The sequence below is a fragment of the Prionailurus viverrinus genome, chromosome C1, assembly GCF_022837055.1.
Source record: "Prionailurus viverrinus isolate Anna chromosome C1, UM_Priviv_1.0, whole genome shotgun sequence".
In the NCBI taxonomy this organism is placed as follows: domain Eukaryota; kingdom Metazoa; phylum Chordata; class Mammalia; order Carnivora; family Felidae; genus Prionailurus; species Prionailurus viverrinus.
This window is the reverse complement of record NC_062568.1, coordinates 65,602,351-65,623,627: the sequence shown is the minus strand read 5'-3', so window position 1 is coordinate 65,623,627 and position 21,277 is coordinate 65,602,351. Positions and strand designations below refer to the sequence as shown.

General features: G+C 39.3%; 1 protein-coding gene across 2 annotated transcripts in view; it reads right to left on the bottom strand.

The window, feature by feature from the left end:
* Positions 1–6,384: 6,384 nt before the first annotated feature.
* The window catches only part of FAP (fibroblast activation protein alpha), a 74,151-nt gene continuing 59,258 nt past the window's right edge, over positions 6,385–21,277 (bottom strand). For both annotated transcript variants that reach the window (XM_047873850.1, XM_047873851.1), the window contains 6 exons: positions 18,201–18,255; positions 10,276–10,375; positions 9,128–9,192; positions 8,552–8,624; positions 8,216–8,289; positions 6,385–6,775 (listed from right to left, as the gene is read on the bottom strand). In XM_047873850.1, the coding sequence (XP_047729806.1) occupies positions 6,674–6,775; positions 8,216–8,289; positions 8,552–8,624; positions 9,128–9,192; positions 10,276–10,375; positions 18,201–18,255 (469 nt within the window). In that variant the 3' untranslated portion in view covers positions 6,385–6,673. The remainder of the gene's footprint in view (positions 6,776–8,215; positions 8,290–8,551; positions 8,625–9,127; positions 9,193–10,275; positions 10,376–18,200; positions 18,256–21,277) is intronic.

Here is a 21,277-nt window from a genome sequence, read left to right as displayed (position 1 = left end):
ACCAACAAAGCTTCCAAAGTTTGAACTTAAGACCTATCTAACCAGGAGATAGAAACAGTATAAAGCACCGGGATACTTGTTTATCACATGAAAGAAATTATTAGTACTTGAAACATATTAGGTAAAAAATATTTTAAAAACTACTGTTTTTTTTAAAAAGAAGCTCCTAGAGTAATCGATAGCATTCCAGAGAATTATTTGACTTTTTCTAGTCTGAAGATTTTGTGTCAAATTTCCTTAGTCTGCAGTGTCTTGGTGATTGATCTAGAAGCAGTGATATCAGGGGTAGGGCAGTCAGTGGACTGTGCTTCCATTTCCTGACCCACATTATTATTGTTTCATAGACCACCCTCTTTCAGAATCTCTGGGTAAGGTTCAGATTCTTCCTAATCTCATTCTTCTGGACCACTCGATGCTCAGGGATTTTACTTTCTCTTCACTTTGAGGGGGAAACAGCAAGTACCTCTCACATGCTAAGTTCCTGAAAGGATGTGATCTGTTTCCACTGTGAGGTCACACAAAAGGATCCTAGTTTCACGGGCCCTCCCATCCACAGAATATGGGGATACATTCAGCAAATATTTACGAAGCTCCTTCTACCTTATTCTAGGGCTGTCTAGGCCCTGGATACAGAGAGGTAAAAGGACAGAGTCACTGCTCAAAGGGAGCTTATATTCAAATGAGAGAAATTCGTACCAGAGGAGAACTTACATAAATAAAATAATTTCTGATGCTAATAAGTGCTATCAAGAAAGCAAATTTAGATAATGTAGTTAGAAATCTCTGGTTATGGGAGAAGCAACATTAAATCCAGTGATGAGAGAGATTCTCTCTAAGGTGACGTTACCTGAGCTGAGACCTAGGTGACAAGGACACAGCCACGTGAAAATATGAGAAAACCACATTCCAGTCCCTGAAACAGAAATGAGGTTGGATTTAAAAAAAAAATAAAGAAAGAAAAGGAAAAGAAAAAGAAAAAGAAAAAAAAATAGAAAAGGAGACTCATGGGGCTGGAGTTTGGATGATGATGGGAGCATGGTAGAGATAGGACCAGAGTGGAAGGTCTGTGTGGTGCTTTGGGGCTGTGCCTGAAGCCTGGGTAAACAAACTGTTCATGTCTTTCAACTGCATTTTTCCCAGGCTGTAGGTCTTCTCCAACAGTGTTTCCATCACTGCGGGCAAATATTCAATAGTATTTGCCACTGCTTGCAAATACTCAGATAGGTATTGAGATATGGGGTTGAATGACTCATTCAAGAGAAAGTGCCAAAGTCGATGAACTTCCTTGGACATTCATGATTTCTACATTAGTTATTCCTCATGGGTCACACTGTTTCAGAAAATATAGAGATTCCTTTATAAGGGACTGGTTATTCCCACACTTATAATAAATTCACTGATATGGAAAAGAAACTATTGGCTTCTTATTTAGACTATTAATTTAATTAGTTTCAGGTATACAATTGAGTGATTCAACAAATCCATACACTACTCCGTGTTCATCATGATAAATGTACTCTTAATCCCCTTCACCTATTTCCTCCGTACCCCCACCCACCTCCCCTCTGGTAACCATCAGTTTGTTCTCCATATTTAAGAGTCTGTTTTTTGGTTTGTCTCTTTTTCCTTTTTTCTTTTATTTGTTTCTTAAATTCCACATATAAGTGAAATCATACGGTATTTGTCTTTTCCTGACTGACTTACTTCAGTTAGGATTATAGCCTCTAGATCCATCCATGGTGTTGCAAATGGCAAGATTTCATCCATTTTTATGGTTGAGTAATATTCCATTACACACACCACATCTTTATCCATTTATCAGTCAGTGAACATTTGGTGTGCTCCCATAATTTGGCTATTACAAATAATGCTGCAATAAAGATCAGACTATTAATTCCTTTAAAATTAATTTATTGAAAATGCCAACTACAAAGTGGTTTACCTTATGTATCTAGCAAACTCTAACAGAACGCTTACTGTATGTCAGACGCTGTTAGCTCTACGAATAACAACTAAGTTAAACCTCCAAGCAACCCTACGGGGTAGGAACTATTATTACCCTGGAACTTCATGTATAAGGATACCAAAGCAGAAAGAACTCGTGAAAACTGAGCAACGTTACACAGCGAATATGTTACTGAGTTGGGATGCAAACCGCGTAATCTACTTTTATATCTGTGCACTTACCTATTAAAGCCCACTATCTCTAAAATAAGTTATAATGAACACATTATATTTCAAAGAACTGACATATGAGCTACCTTGTGTTTTATTTGATAGGAAGGAATTTGTAACACTGCAAAGTATTACTTTTATCTTCAGACAGCGGCATTATTTCCTTTCACCATATGAAGTGCTTACGTATATTAAAGCATCATTGCTTTTTATCACCTCTCAAAACTGAAAATTTAGCTTAATGCTGATGTGATATAAGCAAATTCTATGACAGATCTAAAATTTCGATTGTGTTCATGAATATTGGAAAGGATGTTTCAATTAGCAAACTGAATATGTGTGAATCGATAGTAGATTTTAACATATGAATGATTTATATATCATCTTAAATGTTTCATTAAGACATTCATTTCAAAAATTCACCCTCTGTAGCAGTGAGAAAAATTCCTGCCCCTAATAATTAATGGCTAGCAACGATGCTCCTGTCTTTGCTTGCCAATGGACATTACTTATGAAAGAAGGAGGATGAGTTGTCAAACCATGGTGGCATGCCCTTTGGTAGATTGCTGCTCTTTCTTATTCACAGGTTACAGATTCTGTAAAACCATAGAACAAGGTATGTAAGGCTGTACCAACAAATATTTGTTAAAACACATTCTGTCAAAGCAATTTTTTAAATGGGTAGAGTAAGTAATGGAGTATTAATTGGAGGCCAATAGGGTGAGATTATGCTGCTCTAGCTTGCCAAATATATTACCTGTGTGTCAAAAAGAAGAGTTTGTGACCAGCATGTTAGTATTGCATGGCAATAATCAGAGCAGGTGGCCATTAGAGACTTTTGCTAGGAGCCAGAACGTTTTCCCCATGAATAGCTTGGGAAGGTCCAATCACTTACTTCTCCCTGAATTACACATTCTACTTCAGATTGTCAAGGTGCCTGTCCATAATGCCAAGGGGGTGTTTTAGCAATTCTTTCACGGCTGAGAATGATTCACCATGATCAGAATTTTTTAATCTGTTTTATTGGATAAACTCAAAATCTCCGCTTTATTGGATAAATTTAAAATATCTGTTAGGTGTCTTCTTTCTTCTTTACAAACAGCATAATTGAAAGCATTGTTTTGGTAAAATCTTCCCAGAAGACCACATAATCACCATTTAAATTAGTCCTAATTCATTTTACATTTGCTTATTTTACTGTTAACTTTCCCAGAACTGTAATTTTTTTTTTTTTTTACAATTAGAACATCTGAATTTTAATTACATTACCATCAAGAAGCTCATTAAAGTCACTTAATTGGCAACATTTCCAAAAAAACCTTAGCTGGGTTTAATATATTTTAAAGAGTTACTGTCAAAGTATAATTTCACCATTACAAACAGCTTGGCAACAACATTTGCATAAAGATCTGTCAGTTTCTGAAAAATGCTCAAATGTTGGGAAAATCAGATTCGTTAAGTCGCCTTTACTGAAACAGTCTAGAAATGGAGAAATTGTACATACATTCCTCTTTGTAAGCCCTACAGTACCTAGAGTACTGCCATGCAAAGCATAAGTATTCAAAAAGTGTTTCTGGAAGGAAATAATTCATACATTTTATGCTTTTGGGTAGACTTAATATTTTTTTTTCTAAACCTCAATGCAAGTTCCCTCATTTATGTTAAATTTAACAAAATACCCATTTTCTTACTAGTTCTTTCTCATTCACGTCAGGATATATGAGATAGTCACCTAGAATTTTGAAACCTTTTAAAATAGCTCTAAGGCTAGCATTGGAGGGCTAACATTTGAGGTCATTTTGAGATGATGAAATTTTTTACGGTTTCCTTCTTACACATGTTAGAATCCCACCCCTATAGCACTGATATCATTTGAACTTGCATTGTAGTTACATTCATTTTTCACCTTTATAAGGCTTTAGGTTTTGCCCATAAGCCTGCATTTTGTTTAATATGCATGCATTTTGGGGAGGTGGAGGGTCAACTTTAGTACCTAAAACAGTGGCTTGCAATTATATCTGTCGAATGGATGAATGAAAATCTCAAGTTTGTGATCTATGAAGCATGATGATAGTTTGCAGCATTAGTTAGGGTGTTGGGACACCCTCCTCCCCAAATCTCATATATAGGAATAAAATGTGGTCAAAGGATAATTATTACTACAATTCGCTTCCTACAAATAGAAAAGGAAAGATGTTTTTAATTTTCCCTTTTGGTTTGGTATTTCCTATTAAATCTTTCCCTTTGGTAATTTATGTATCTTTTATCTTCTACCCCAAAAGAAGAATCTAGTAAAGCTGTATAAAATGTGAACATTAAAAACAAAACAAAAACAAAACACCTGCCTCGCAAATTACTGCCTTGCTCTTCACTGTATCCTTAAAGTCTTGCACAGTGACTGGTATACAGATAGACTCAACAAATACTTGTTGAATGAATGAATGAATACATAAACATATGCTGAATGTCCTGAGGAGCACCTGGATGACCCTACCTGAGGAGGTCAGGGAAGGCTTTAGCAACAGTGATGGAGAAAAATGAATCTTCCGTGAACACAGAGGCATTCGTTCATTTATCAATCAGTGAGCTTCCACCATATGCTATGTTCCCAGATATGGTCTGTGAAGATTCCGAGGATAGCATCATCCAATAGCACTTTCTGTGATGAGGGAAATATTCTACATTTAATATCTACAATATTATTTTGTAGACCGTGGAGAATACTGGAGGCTTCCACCTGGAATAATGACACAGTTCGGTTTGTCTTTTAGAAGTGGCCTCTGTGGCAGTGGGGACAAAGGCGTGAGGTGGGAGACCACTTACTGCATGTTGATATTAAATTACAGCTTTGCAAATTCCACAAAGGCAGAAAAGACATTGAAGGAACGAGATTTTCTTATTCTTTGCTCTTGCTCTGTTGTCTTCCTTGATAGGGTATCAGGAAAGAACCGTTGCTTATTCTTTTCTCCCAGTTGGGGAGAATGGATGATGAGAATATTACGAGGAAATCTTGGCTTGCTTCGGAGGCTGTTCCACGCAGAACAAAATGGGGAGGTAATAGCTTCTCTCTGCCCCGCAGGGCATCAGCAGTTGCATAGATGTGGGGAGGAGGGGCGATGGCCCATTCTGAATCTGTGTGGGTGTTACCCAAGCCCCGTGACAAAGCACCCCTTCCTGAAAGGTGAGGTGGCTCTATGTGGCCTGCGTGGGAGACATGATTTCAGAAAGCAGTAGTGGAGAGGGAGCTGGACAAAGAAATATGTGACAATTCTAGAAGAGTCTGTGGTCTATGGTCTGAGGCCCCTTCCTGCTGTAATGCTCCATGCCTGGATTGGTTCTTCTGGTTATAGAACATGAGAGAAGGGACAACGGTCTTCTGCCTGCAATGAGGAAGAATCAAGCTAGAGGTGGGGAGAAATCATCTAGAGCAATCTAGTGCCAGGGAACACATCAATGAAAAGTCCCCTAGGGAGTGGCTTCATGGCCACTTCCAACATTCATTTAAGAAATATCTTCGGTGACCTGGATCTTTTTAACTCTGTGGCAACCACAGTGATGGAAGCCTCCCATAAGTTTCTAATTGATGGGGACTGTTACTGGTGGAGTATCACCTTCGCGATTGCAAGCATTATGGCTTTTTTTTTCTTTATTCAAAATGAGCTCGATAATGTAGAATTCAAACCCCAGAAAAATCTCATCGATACAACACTTTTCCTTTCTGGCTGTCAATCTCCATTTTATTTAATTTTTTTGCTGTTTCAGTTTTGTGTGGCTCAGTAATCTGCAGGCAGTTAGCATCACTAATTCTTAAAAGAGATACAAAATAGAAATGTTTCCAAATTTGAAGCATTTATTAAAAGGAGCTTGAATTTAAAATTCAGACTTTATCCTTGTCAAATGCTTTTGGCCACATTGAAGAAATTTGGGAGAAATGTAAGAAACATTTCTTGGAGGGACAGCATAGAGTGTAAACATCAGGATGACTCTGCAGAATGCATCTCAAACTTGATTTCTGAACAATGCTTTTGCATACCCTGAGCTACTCTTTCCAGCATCTGGAACTCTAATTACAAAAATCCCAAACTCTTGGGTTCTTCTCTTCCATAACCACCTAATATTATTCATGCGCTTGCTTAGTGTAAGCATTTTTTTTTTCTGTAATAAAATCGGAGTCTGAAATTAATTCACACAGACAAAATAATAGCACTTTAACTTCTGACTTTATTATTTTCCGCAAATAAACAGGTGATGAAACATTGTCTGTGTCCAAAGCAAAAGGCATGGTTGCCTTTCCTCTTCTTTCACAGAGTGCCAGAAAATGTAAACAATCTTTAGGAGGTTGAACTTCTGAGTTCTAATTTTCTGCCAGCCTTTAGAACATCATTCATTTGTTTGTTTGTACCAGGATTTAACAGCAGAAAGAGTAAAACAAGCAAATGGTCGGAGGCATTTATATGAAGTGTTCAGACTGCGATACAGGCTTGCGTCTGCATCATTTTTAGTCGGACAAAGAAAAACACTGCTTTAGGAAGTGGGTCATGTGGGTGTATAAGTGCTTCGTGGACAGGCCGGAAATGCCATGGTTCTGGTCAGAGTACCACTGAAACACAAAGGACAGAAGCCTCTGTTACAACCACAGGCACATGATGCATCTAGCTTTGACTTACTCATGCTCTCAGGTCCTGGTAATTTTTCTAATATTGTGGTTGAAATTCTACTTAAGCACGCTCAAATAACTAAACTAGCTTACACGTAAGCATTTAGAACAGGAAGGTATGAAAGCCTTCTATTAACCCTCACTATTCTCTCACATTCTTTAAGCTGAGATTTTAGATCTTGGTGGCTGAGCTTTAACAGTGGCCAGCATCCCGGGGGGGATCCGGAGGCAGGCATGGGCTCCAGAGCTGGTATGTTGGGTCTATTACTTTGCTTCTCTGGAGCTTGGTTTCTTCATTTGAAAAATGAGGAGGTTGGATTTGATTTCCTCTGAGGCTCCTTCTAGCTCAAAAATTCCACGAGGCTTTTAGCCTCTGAATCCAATTCCTGTCTGCTGCAGGAAATCCACAACACATATAACTGTAAACACCTTTTATAGGAGTTAAACATAGTATCATTAAAAACACCCAGGGAGACAGCATTATAAATTTAAACTTCATTGTTGGGGAGATGCTGGTAAGATGATTGTTTTCACTGAATAAAGGTAGATCGTGGTCGTGATGGAATGCTCCATATACTCATCAGGTGAATTTATGTTGGCGGGGGGAGGGTCACAATAAAAAAGACCAGAAAAACCTCACGTCCGCTTTTGTAAATTATTTTTAAAAACCAAAATTCCAAAAATGAGGGTTTCCTTTTCTAGGTTCTTATTCAGGAAAAGCAAGTGAGGGGGAACTTATGCTCACCGAAGGGGGGAAACAGCTGTCAGGGGTTGTCTCCCTTGCCGTGGTTTTCACCTTACTTTTCTCTCTGCTGTCATTTCCTATTCCTCATGCAACCTTGATTTTACAGCTAGCTCATTCATTCCTTCGCTCGGTGAAAACACCAGCTCGTGTGCTGGGCCAAGCATGTGTCAGGTGCTGAGAACACACAGATGAAAGGGCTCTCTGAGCGGAGCCGCCTGACTTCCGGGAGCCTCGGAAGCCTCTGGTAACATTCCATGATTGCTTCTTACTGGGTAAACAGAGACTTTTAGCTGCTTTGGGTCTCCCGGCCTTTGTGGGGACTCTAAGTATGTAGCTACACTTATGTAAGCAGGATCGCAGAACTATTGGATTTCGAGCTAGAAGATCAGCTCATCTCACGGATGCCTTTATTTCATATATGACTCAACTAGGATCCCCGGAGGTGACATGGCTTGCTTAGTGTCCTTCAGGGAGTTCATGAAAGATCTGAGACCCATCTGCTAATGTTCTGCCCACTCTACCCTACAGCCAGTTTGCCAGGTTTCAGTAAAAAGTAATAATTATAATCAAAAAATAAGATTCTTCCTTTTAGCTTACGGGTCTAAGGCCGTGAACATGAGTAAAACGAAATTGTGTACCATTGCCTGGAAATCCACTTGTGCATTAACCAGAGCTTTAGCAATCTGTGCTGAGTTTTGAAAGTGCACATTATCTGCAACAAAGAGAGAGAGTTAAAGTGCTGCTAAATACCAGAAAGCACAGAGTGACAATGTACCGCCTGGAAATGAACACCGACAATTATCTAGTCATGCAGTTGACATTGTCAGCAGTGAGTAATCACACTCGTTTATGGAAATGTCCCTGACTCTTAGGTACTGACCCTGAGCATAGGCATAGGAGGATGCTTAATGTTTCTTAAACAAAGTGATGTTGGCTCAGTATTTTTATGTGTAAGAGTCTTGCTTAAACCTCACCATCTGCTGTTCCGTGGATGAGAAGATAGTCTACATTTCTGAAATATTCTGCTCTTGCCATCACAGTTGAATTCTGGAAAAGAGGAAAAATTAACATTTTAGTTGCTGCAAGTTCTAATAGAAAACTAGCTAAATCATTGTGCGATGGACTTAGCACCAATACTGAAATTATGTATTGCTTTGGTTGATAAATATTTAAGAGTCAGAGCAACACATTTTCATCATCATTTGCATTACTTCCATCTGATTCCTAGTTTGAAAAACGGAAAGTTTATGTGTCATATGTTACATATGAGTGAGACCTTAGGCATAGATGATGCCCGCTCAAGCTGTGTGGGGGTTGGGGGTGGGCAGCACGATGGGGAAAAGGGAGGTGAGGGAAGGGAGGATGGGGAAAGAAAGAAGAGAATCCAAAGAGAGTAAATTTCTCTCTAGGGAGGTGTTTTGCAGCTAACAAAAGATCATCGCATTTGCCTGGGGCCCCAGCAAAAGTGTAAACTCTGAATGACTGCTTCAAAAGTATGTGGCACATACTGGAACTCAGTTAATGACCTAAATTAAACAGAACATGCTTACTTTATAGTGCTCGAGATTATCGTCCTTTGTTGGGAGGCCCATGAATCGCTCCGTGTAGATAGATGCTGTAAAACACATAAGAACATGTTGTTTGCATGTGAAATGGTTCATTTCACTAACCAGCAAGACCCCTCAGTTTGAGAACTGCTCACCACTTTCCCCTGTGGAGCTGCTGAGGAAGGTTCTTGCTTTCCTTTACTGTAATGCTCCACCCAACTCATTTGCTCTGCAATTTGCCTCAGTAGGGCTGGCGAAGCAAAGGAGGAAACAGGAACAGCTAACACGAGAAAGGATGCTCTTAAGTTTTTTCTCTTCTACCCAAAGCCCTTCAGTGGGGGCAGGGTGGGGGGGGGTGGAAATGTTGAGCTAGGGAGGACCTTATGGGATGACCTCATTATATTTTAAAAGAAATCACAAATGCAGCCGCCTCTAGTACTTTTATTGGTGTCTTAATGTGGGGTGGAACTGTGTCCCCCAAATCCTCCTCTCCCAACACACACACACACACACACACACACACACACACACCTTTTTTTTTTTTCTGAATAAAGATTCCCTCCAAGTTATAGTGGCTTCATTTCTATCCCAGCACAGGGACGAGGATCTGATGAAAGCTAATTTTTGTTCAATTGTTAGAGTTAATTCCGACTGATCATCCTGCGTTAATGTTAATCATAAAAATAGGCACACACGGGAGGTGTACTTCTCAACAAATTTTGTTTTGTTTTGTTTTGATTTCTGGAGCAAAGGAACTGGCAGCTGCAAACTGTGGTGTGGAGGTGAACAGCAGTGGCTCTGCCTAACTTTGCATACAATGTGCTTGAAAGCCAGACCTGCTGCACCTGTGTGCCTGTGAAAACAAAGAGCTGGCTCTGGTTCTAGAGGTTTGGTTTAGCAGGAGGCACAAGGTGTTGGGGGAGAGACTAACATACTGGGTTTTAGAAGAGTCCTTCCTCATTCTTAAGATTTCTTTGATTGCTGCAACATGATTATAATGAATCATATAAACAACCTCGTTTATAGATTATATTTTCCCCAGTGAAGCTGGGGTGAATTTTACTGCATAATTTGTTTTCCTAGCAACCTCAAATATAGAGTAATTATGTGTTAAATGTTTTCGCAGCAACATTTATGAAATGTTTCCATACCGTAATATTCCCAGCTGGAGACAGGAGCCACTGCTATCCCACATTTGAAAAGACCGGTTCCTGAAGCAAGGGCCAGTGATGAAACATAGCCTCCGTAGGACTGTGGAGACATCATTGCAAGTCAGTCCCAGATTTGCTTTCAGAAACTCTCCAAGATAGTTTTATAGCAACTCCTCTCACAATAAGTACTCATGGGCGCCGGGGATGTGCATGGGGTAGATTAAATGTCTATCTTGCACTCTTGGCAGTGACTTCCACCTGACACAGCATAATTTCACCCCTAGTAAACTAAAAATACTTGGTGTGCTAATCAGAGCATGGCAGGGGCAGTTTAAGAGATATTTATAATTGTAATTTTTCTGCCAAAATTCTTTCCTCCATATTTTTCCAATGAAGACCTTGCCAGAGCAAAACCAGGATTTTACTTGAAAGAAATGCACAAAGAAAGCAGATTATTGCCCAAATGGAAAAGCGAGATACTTCTCACAGCTTGCGAAAGTCCCAGGAGGCAGAACTCACATCTGTGTATTAACTTATTTGTTTTCATAATAGAACAATAAGGGAAGGACATATGAATCTTCTGGATATTGAAGAAATGGCCAGAATTTGGTTATAATGTAGTGTTATATATTCTGCTCGGAAGATTTCTGGCAAAGCAGCTCAAAGGAGGAAAAGCCAGTGTAAAGTCTTACATAGCCCCCCACAAATTTAATGGAAGAACAAAGACATGCAAAAGGGGATACAAATGACACCGTCAGGAGTAGGGTTAACTCTCATCAAGTTTCTTCCCCAAGGAATCAAATAGATGGTTCACAAATGTGACCCTGACAACAGGAGATGTCTGCCTGTGTCACCTGGATATTTGAACCTTTTCCTAAAACTGAAGAAAAGAACACAATAAGGTGGCATCTCTCCCTGGAAGTCAAAGGTAGAAACATGCCTGAGAGAGATGCTTCTCCTGGGAATGTGGACTAAACAGTGCCCTGGGTCCTGAGCCCTCCAAAATGTGTGTGTTAGATTAAGAAGTGATTCTCAGTGCATATTCTTGCCCCAACACAGGAAGGTTCCCACAAGTCACAAGAGAACAGTGGGACTTTCCAACTAGGAATGTAATATGTCTTGTACTTAGGACCTTATAACCACAAGCCTCTGGGAGCTATTCCCTTAGATCAGCAGATCTTATCACCCTTTGCCACAGAAAAGTCAGTCTTTAGAAAGAGGGTGAAAGAGTGAGTGGGAGAGATTTATAGAGTGAGAGACAACAGGCAGACAGACAGACCGACATGGTAGTGAGGGCAGGTCGGTAGCAAGGGTCTATTCTCTTTTTTTTTTTTAAAGCTTAGTTATTTATTTTGAGAGGGGGATGGTAGAGAGAGAAGGAGAGAGAATCCCAAGCAGGATCCAGACTCTCAGCCTGGAGCCCGACGTGGGGCTCAAACTCACAAACTGTGAGATCATGACCTGAGTTGAAATCAATATTCAGCCGCTTAACTTGACTGAGCTACCCAGGCGCCCCAGGAAGAGTCTATTCTTAACCTGTGAAATACATGGTATGGGGTGGGGGGGAGAGGGGGGAGGGTGGTAAGCTAAACAATCTTGCTGAATTGATGAGTTCAAGGAAGAATTCTTTGACTAGTTTACAGTTGTAGGTTTCCAGTTCTGAAGAATTTTATGGAGGACCCTTGGCTACAAAACACAGAATAGAAGCATCTCCAATTATATCATGGCCTCTTTAAAGAAGACTAAAACATGTTCTAATAGGGGAAATATATTTTAAAAATGGAAGGAACATTGGGTTTAAAAATCTTTTGGGTAAGTGAAAATTTTCACTTATAAAAATGACTTGTTTTAATTAGTAGGTTAGCAATGACTATTACTGACACGGGAGTTCTTTCCTTCTTTCTTTCAGTTTCAGGTTCAAAGACAGTAAAGTAAGCCTGAGTTAGAAATATTATCATTTGTGGTTTTATTGGAAAACTGTGTTCACTACAAGTAACAACAGTGGGTCCCGCTGAAATAGCATGAAACAAGATTTGAAATCAAAGGCGCTTCTATATAGTGAAAAGGGTTTTGAACATTTCTGTTTGAAATCTTACAAGTTATGAATCTGTATCTACCCAGTGATTAGATAATAATGCTGTATCTAAATAAAATTTCCGTGTTTGCAGGATGAATACAAATTGTCTCTAGGAATTTGTAAGAGCAAAACTGGTGTAGCAGCAGCACAACAAAAGTAGGTGTTCTTTAAATTCTCAGGCAGCTTAGAAAAGCTATTCCTATTGTAGAAATGAAGAGGAAATAAAATAAACCCGAGTTGACTTTTTTCTGCTCTCCCATGGGTGGGGCTCCAAGGCAGAGTGGGTGGCTGTCGCAAGAAAGGAACCCACGGAGCAGATTGGCCATGAGAATTCTAGAATTTTGTCCTTTGCACTTAGATGCCTTGCCATTTTGTTTAAATGAAGGATATCTTTAAAAACATTCTTAGAAGGGCACAGAATTTTGAAGGGTTTATAGAACACTTTTATGTGAGCCATAATGTACATTGGAACATTTTACCTACAGGCGATAATAATAGATAGTTAATGTTTGTATGGCCAAGGCTGTTGTGACCTTCTTTGAGGACCCACAACTTTGCTTCCCTTCTCCCACTTCAGATGTCCCTCTGCTTGTTGGCTCTCCTAATGTTTTCTGGAGCCTCCAAGCATGATCTAGTCCCAGGACCTTCACAAATGCTGCTGCCCTCTGCCTAGAACACTCTAGAACTCTGCCTAGAACACTGCCTAGAACATATCTCCGGATATGGGCAGGGCTCACTTCCTCCCCACTTCAAGTCTTAACTCAAAGAATCCCACCCGTCCTTCTCATCTATAATTGCACCAACCCTGCTTCATGCTCCTTTCTTGTTTTGGCTTGGTTTTCACCAGGGCATTTTATCATTTAACATCTTATTCATTTTACTTATTTATCTTGCTTGCTGTCTTTCTTCCCAACCATTCCTAACTCCACAAAGGTCGGCATTTTCATCTGTCTTGTGACCAAAGGTATCCCCAGCCCTGAGAATAGGGCCTGGAACACAGAAGGGAATAGACTAAATATTTGACGAATATATGACTTTCCTATTAACTCAGCTAATCTTCACAGTGACTTGGTGAGGAAATCAGGGCTGCATTTCATGATGAGGAAATTGAGGTTCAGAGTGAACATAGAGGACTCTTGGAGTCATAAAACAGCAGAGCCGGGACTCAAAGCAAGGACACCTTCCTCTACAACCCATGACTTTCCGCTCCGTCCTTACACTAGGGCAAACCTCTTTGGGGAACTTTAAGTTTGGAGTCTAATGTAGTCTCATTAGAGGTGCATTTGTCCTACTTTTACATCGCTGATCGCACATAGCAATTCAAATTGCTTATAATTAGTCACTGGAAGAGAAAGGAACTAAGATTAAATCATGAACTAATGCTTATTCAACACCACCTGGCTAGGCCTATATTAACAAAGCAAGGCCCATAAATGAGGTTGTTATTCTAATAATTTAGGCAAAACCCCTGCTGCTCTTCAATTGTCAGAATAATTACTTCAATTTTTCTTCAAATAAACCAGTGTTTTGCAACCTCAGCACTGCTGACATTTTAGGCTGGGTAATTCTTTTTTTGTGGGGAGCTGTCCTGTACATTGTGAGATATTTAACAGCATCTCTGGGCCCCTACTCACTAGATGCCAGTAGCACTCTCCCAGTTGTGACAACCAAAAGTGACTCCAGACATTGCCAAATGTCCCCTGAGGGACAAAATTGCCTAGTTAAGAACCAGTTATAACAGACACTCCCTAGGCATAGTGTTGGGTGCACAGTGGATATCTAATAAAACTAAAAACAGGGCTCTTGGACTTTGACTTGTGTGAGCCAGAAAAATAAAAGGGTAAGATAAAAATGCCTCTTCTCCCCTTCTTAATCAGGATAATGGAGGGAAATGCAGGATTTTCATCTTATTCACCCACTGACTACCAAAAATTTATGTGGTTAGCTGCAGTATGTTTCTCAGACCACTCTGGTGCCTAACACTTCATGCAAACAGATATTTCCTTCCTTGATATGAAACACAATAATAGCTAAGCAATGCTCATGGTCGTTCTCAATATCTTCCTCTTTTCAGTCTTCAGTGTCTTGCAGGCTCCTGCTTATTATACTAGAAAAGAGCACTTGAACCTCTTCCCACCTCATACCTCGCTGCCTAAATTCAGGCCGTGGGCATTGGTTGCCCATATTACTGCTCACCTAGCTCCTTGGCTCACTCCCTCTCCTACCTCATATCTTCCTTCACTCTGCAGCCAAGAGGATCTTCCTAAGACACCAATTCTATTCCCTACTGACTTCAAGAGCGCATCTCAAAAAAGTATCCGTGGAATCAAATACTTTTTGGTAATACTGTTAATCGAAATCTCTCCTTCACAGAGCCAGCACACACTATTATGTAGACTTTATAATTTACCAAATTATTATACCAGATAAACTTTTCCTGAAAAATCCCTTGGTACTAATAAGATACATGTGGGGGGACACTGACTTCTAGGATTAAATTTAGTTTAAACAACATAATCGATATATGAGATAGCCAAGTATTATGCCAAACGTTTGAGAAACGAATCTAGAAACAGATGAAGTCCATTCCCTCGATGAGCTTACATTTTCATGGGAGAAACCAATAGACAGACAAGATAAACCATGGTAATTCCCAGAAGAGCAGTAAAAAGAACTATTGGAGGACAAAGAAAGTCATGTCTGAGTTGGGTTTTAAAGAATAAGTGAGTTTTCCATTTCAGAGGAAGAGGAGGGGGATGGAAGAAGATAGACACATTGCAGGTACAAGGAGCAGGATTCACAAAAACATGGGAGTGAGGAAGCACAGACATGAGTCAAATTATTCATAAGGCATGGGGAAAAGTGGAAAGAGATGAGGCTGGAAAAGGAGGTTTCAGCCAGCTTGTCATGGGCTTTGCATGCTAGGAAATATATTTGGGCACCAGGTCAAGGTTGATGTGTACATTAGAAAATGTACAAGCATATAAGCAGAAAAGCAACATGGTAAATTCCTGTTTGGGAACAATAACTTCATTAGCAACATTGCAGCTTGTGAGGTCAAAGCAGGAAGGCTAGTTCAGAGGCAACTGAACTACGCAACCCATGGTCCTTGGACCAGAGGAATCAGCATCACTTGTGATCTTGTGGGAAATGCAAATCCTCGGGCCTCCCCAGGGAATACTGAATCAGAATCTCTGGTGGTAGGGCCCTAGAACGTGTTTCAATAAGTTCTTCAGGTGATGCTTATGTAAGCTAAAGTTTGAGAAGGTCTTATCTAAATTACATATGAAGAAACTTGGACTAAAGCACTGGCTGTGGGGATGACGAGAACAGATTTAAATGTTTGAAGGTAGAACTGATAGATCTTACTAACCACTGGAGTGTTGGAGCTGGGGAGCAGGAGAAGTTGCAAATAGCTCTGAACTTACTATTTGGGTGACTAGGTGTGTGGTGAGGTCCTTTAATAAAGATGAGGACTTGTTTTAAGTAGACTATAACAAGTTTAGCTTGTGTGAGTTAAGCCTGAGCCTCTTGTAAGACATTGATTTGGGATAGATGACCAGTGAGCATTTGAAATGTGGAGCTGAGAAGAGAGGTGGGGGCTAGTGGCAGGGATCTGACTGTCATCACCATTTTTGAAATTACCTGGGTGTCACCAAGGAAGTGAAAAACAATGAGAGCCAAGGTCAGATCCTGAAAATCACCAACATTTTTTAAAAAATGAATGGAGTGTAATGATGATGGAGACATAGAAAAATAAGAGAAATGTCTGCAAAGCCATGGAGAGAGCCTATTCTTCTCTATGCAGTCTAAAAGCCCTCCTGTTATCTGGCTACCTATCTATCCAAACTAATTTCCTACACCTTCTTTAGTATGTATGGATTACACTTCTGAAGTTTCAGGCATCCAGACCAACTGTGCCCTACTCATTGCTACCTTTGGACCCTGGCAATGTTGTCTCCATTCTCTGGCATGACCCACTACTAACCTATCTTCACTACCTCATTTCTGAATCTTCCCTTAGCTCTCATAGCCAGAATTAACCAGTCTTCTCCCTGGTATTCTCCGCGGTAAGTTGTGTCTGTCTTAACACTTGGAATGTTGCTGAGCAATTGCTTTTTTGCTCTCTGTTTTATCTAACAGAGGGCCAGGGCTATAACTTATTCATCTTTTTATCTTCTAAAGAACCTAATATAAGACCTAATTGAGATCCAATAAAAATGTACTACATGCATGAAAGAACGCATGAACCAGTGATCGGATGGATGGGTTAAATAACTCTTAACTAATTGATAAATAACAGTATAGTATTAAGGTCTTTCTCCTTCAGGATCTTCTGGGCCCTGCTGATTCAGGGGTTGCTCATGCGTTGCATCCGGTGGCAGTTCACTTATTTCCCTCTTCCGCGCATGTTCTCAGGGTTTAGCTTGCAATTACTGCCATGTTGGAAAGTAAGCAATAAAGGGGACCTAATATACTACTTCTTCTAGAAGCATTTGCACAGACATCGTGAGAATCCCTTATTGAAGAATTTCAGACTGATATGGATGTATTTTGAGGTGATGAGTGGGTTCTTTAAATCATCCCACATAGATGGTTCTCTACCAAACTAATACCAGGATGTTGTAGAAATGAAATTAAAAATTCCACTTTCTGATTATTTCAGAGCTTGCAGTAAAAGCAAAGTAAAAGTGTAAGAGAAATGGTAATGATTACATGGAAGTGTTCCGCGTGAAATTTGAATCTTTTGAAAATTTACTTTAGGAAATTTCATAAAAATGGATGGAGAGATTTTATCTGAAATATTTCACTATAAAAATATTTCATTTATTTCCACCCATTTGAATTCCATTCTGTTTAGATATTTAACATTTGATAGTTTTAAGAAGGACCAAATGGCTTGAAGTAACAACTTTCCACAAATTCATAACAGCTCTTCATCTGGTCACTGAGCTGAGAGCTGAGTCGGAGCCTGCAGATTCCCTTCAATATTGGGTTTCATTCCCTCCATCTTGTGCAGGCCGCTCTCAGAGAAAACAGCCAAGAAAAACAACCCAAGCACAAACGGCTGCAAATTGACTTGCAAATGTACAAATTCAGACCAAAAAGTGAAACAGGAAATCTTCTTTGAAGGGTAATTATCATAATTTATAATGGGCAAATCTAAACTCTTTCCAATATTTCTCTAAACTTTCCAGTGACTTCATTGCCCATGATTGGGAAGTTTTGCCTCTTCCTTTTAATGTGTATTTTGAGAACCTGCACAGCTCCTCAAACGTGGGCAGTTATCTCCATGACCTATAACTCAGAAACTAAATTATACTCCTCTCCAGTTAGCACAAATTAATGTTAGGTCTGGTAAAATAATTTGATTACCAAAAAAAAAAAAAAAGAATCAAAACAGCCAAGATATGACTGGGATAGGCTAGGTACTAGGGAATTTGTGTTCTAAAAGTTCCTATAATTGCAAATGTTAGCTTAGTTTTTCATTAAAAAAATGAAATTATGAACTCTAAAAGATCTTTATTAACTCCAAAATAACAAAGGAAATGAAACCTTTGATGAACATAGTTCAATTCAGGATACTGTAATCTAATACCAAAAAATTAAGTAAAAATGTATCAATTATGAGTTAATTTGCTACACAAGAAAGAAATTAAATGATTGGGAAAAAGGAACACTTAAAGCCACCACTTTGAAGCCTAGATTACCCAAACTGACTGTTTCCATTGACAGATTAAATTATGTTGCAACATTAACATTTCATGAGAAACCTTATAAGCGAACACTTTAGAAAATTATGATTGCTGAACTGAATAACAGGCATAAAACATATAAAACAACTCACCCAGCCCCATATGGCTATTCTTTTTTCATCAATGAAACCCATTTCTATGAATTTTCTAAAATAAAAGAAACAAATTTTTAGAATTTTAAGTGTGTACACATGACATTTACTTCATTACACAAGCATATTTAATCCAAAGATTTAATAGAAACGCTTCATTTTCTTTGTTTAAACACATGCATAATAATGCTGCACTTACAAATAATTAAAAGAATATGATCATGTTTTCTGCAAAGCATAAAAAGGATCCTTTAGGCTCTACTGTACATCTATTGAGTCTTACTTTCCGGGCTGAAAGTCTAGTATCCTAATTGCGGGAGTGAGTTACTGCAGACTCAGAGAGGTCAAGACCTAGTCTTACAGTAACACAAGAAATACTAGCACCATAACTAGGACCAAGTATCCAAATCCTCAGATTTTGGAAAAAAAGATTTTCATTGTTGTTGCCTTAAATTTTATCAGTGTTAAATGCTTAGATGTTAATGATAATGGCCATCTCATTTTCGGTAGCTTTCATCTGCAAAAAAAATATCCATCCCTCTCCCATTCCATACTTAGGAACCCTCGGTTTGTCACAGCATGGATATGTATGTATCTTTTAGGATATGGTCATAATTCGTTTGCGTTTCATCACAGAAGAGCCATCGTTTGAAAACTATTTTGAAAATAAATGTCTTCTTAGGAGTAAGAGACCGTGCTGAAGGACAACTTTTAAATAAAAGTCATGGGAAGCCTTCAGAAATATAACTTTGCAAAGTCGGTGCGAAAATGGGAATATTTTAGGCTAATTTATCCCATGCCCCCTTGAGGATTGGTGTTCTAGAGCAATTGTGATTTATTTGGGGGATGGTTTGATAAGAACTCCAGGAACTCTCAGAGAAGCAGGAGCAGTGGAAGAAAATAGCAAACTGGATGAGCCATTGCAGAGACCCGGATGCAACAGTAATGGGAAGGCGAGGAGAACGAAGTGGCACACGCAGCGCCAGAAAAAGACCATTTTTTTTTGTTCCCTATAGTTATGTTAATGTCCTTTGTCATTTTTCTCTGGAAGTAAGATGTAGAGGTTTCATTAGTTGAATAATGGAGTTTCTTAAGGGGATTTCACAGCAACCATTTTGCTCGTTGCATTGATTCAACATGCACGTTTCCAATGCACAGAGGAGTTGGGCAAATGCCCGGGACAAACAGATGGGAAGAAGCCCCGTCAGTCACAGCTTACCCTACACCGATTCTGAGGGACACTGAGGAGTCTACGGGGAAGAAATGCAGCAGCAAACGGGAAGTTGCTACCTGTGTGGATGCTGTTCATAATAAAACAGAGAAAATGTGCAGCAAACTGTGGCATTTCGGCAATTCTTCCACAAACTTCACAAACCAAATGAAAGAAGAGAAGGTTCGCTCTCTTTGTTAAAAAAAAAAAAAAAAAAAAAAAAGAATCTTGCCACTCGTGCTGGAAGACGGTTCTGAGCCATAAAATCAATTTCGATTTTATGATCTCCCGGAAGCTAGCAATCATATTGCCTTGCATCTGGGGTAAAAGCAAATAGCAGGTGATACATGGGAGCAGGAAATTCTTAACAGCTCCCTTCCTCGGTTTATTCCGAAAGGATGACATTTACAGGAAATGATAGTGCAATAGTTAACATGGAAATGAAACATTAACACTTAATGTGGCAGGACTAGGTTAAAGGTTAGCTAGATAACCCGAGCACTTTAAGGCCACCAAAGCTCTATAAAATTTACCTCCAAATTCTGAAGCGCTTCCAAAGACAGTTATCAGAAATACTGTTGATGATGTGGTTAAATGAAGAAACATGTTAGGAACAAATGAAAAAGCATTTTGGAGGCTAAACTGAACTTCACAACTTTTCTCTCATAAAAATGACCCTATTCTAAAGGTCAATTTGGAACCCTAGGGATCAATTATTATCCTATTTTGGAAATGTTCTTGTTGATGCCAGGTATAACAGTATGATAGATTTTTCTCACCACTAACCTTCAAGTTATATAAAAATTTTAAACTGTGGGAATGCCAAAAGTGCCAAATATACCCCAAATTAGTAGAACTGATCCTATAACTAACGAAGTTTTGTGGGACCTATGTAAGTACCATTTGCAGAGAAGTCTGGGGAAAGCAGGTCTCAGTTTCATGTGTGCTTTGACCTCACAAACATCTCCTTGGAAGCATTCTCTTTTGTGTAGTCAAAGTAGTGAGCTTGTGTGGCTTTTTTTTTTTTAACACTGCTTTGCTTTGTTTAAATCTATTTATTGACTCTAGCATTTACTCTCATTTCCAAATAGGTACACATGATTTTCTTTTGGTATGTAAAAATTTTAGTCAGATTGCATTTTATTTAGTTTTTATTTTTTTAAATATAATTTATTGTCAAACTGGCTAACATACAGTGTGTATAGTGTGCTCTTGGTTTTGGGGGTAGATTCCTGTGGTTCATTGCTTACATACAACACCCAGTGCTCATCCCAACAAGTGCCCTCCTCAATGCCCATCACCCATTTTCGCCTCTCTCCCACTGCCCTCCCCCCATCAACCCTCAGTTTGTTCTCTGTATTTAAGAGTCTCTTACAGTTTGCCCAGATTGCATTCTATATGAGATTGAAGGGGATAAATTTCATTCTTTCGTGGGAAGGTAATTTGAGGGCTACCATAAAGGGATTACAATCCCAATTCCCATGTCAGACATTCAGTGTCTGATTCCTAAAACACTTCTTGGCAGACATGCGGTTGAATTATTCCCAGGATCATCATTATAAATCTATCCTTTTTAGCTTTTGTTTTCTCAAAGCATCCGGTTCCAAGGCTTCCCTTTCACTTTTGCAGAATGGCGCTTTCAAGAAAAGCCAGACCAGCCTCAACTGGCATCTCCACTGTTGCATACATGCTGTGCACGGGCCACACAGCCTCCCCTTGTTCACTAGGGTGTTTAGTAAAAGTTCCATCTAATGGCAATGCTGTCCCTTCAGAGTGCCAGGGGTTTATCCATTTTACAAAGATTGTAAGTGCACTGAAAGTAGAGATTATAAAAATTGCACAGTTTTATACAGAGTGGATTGCAATG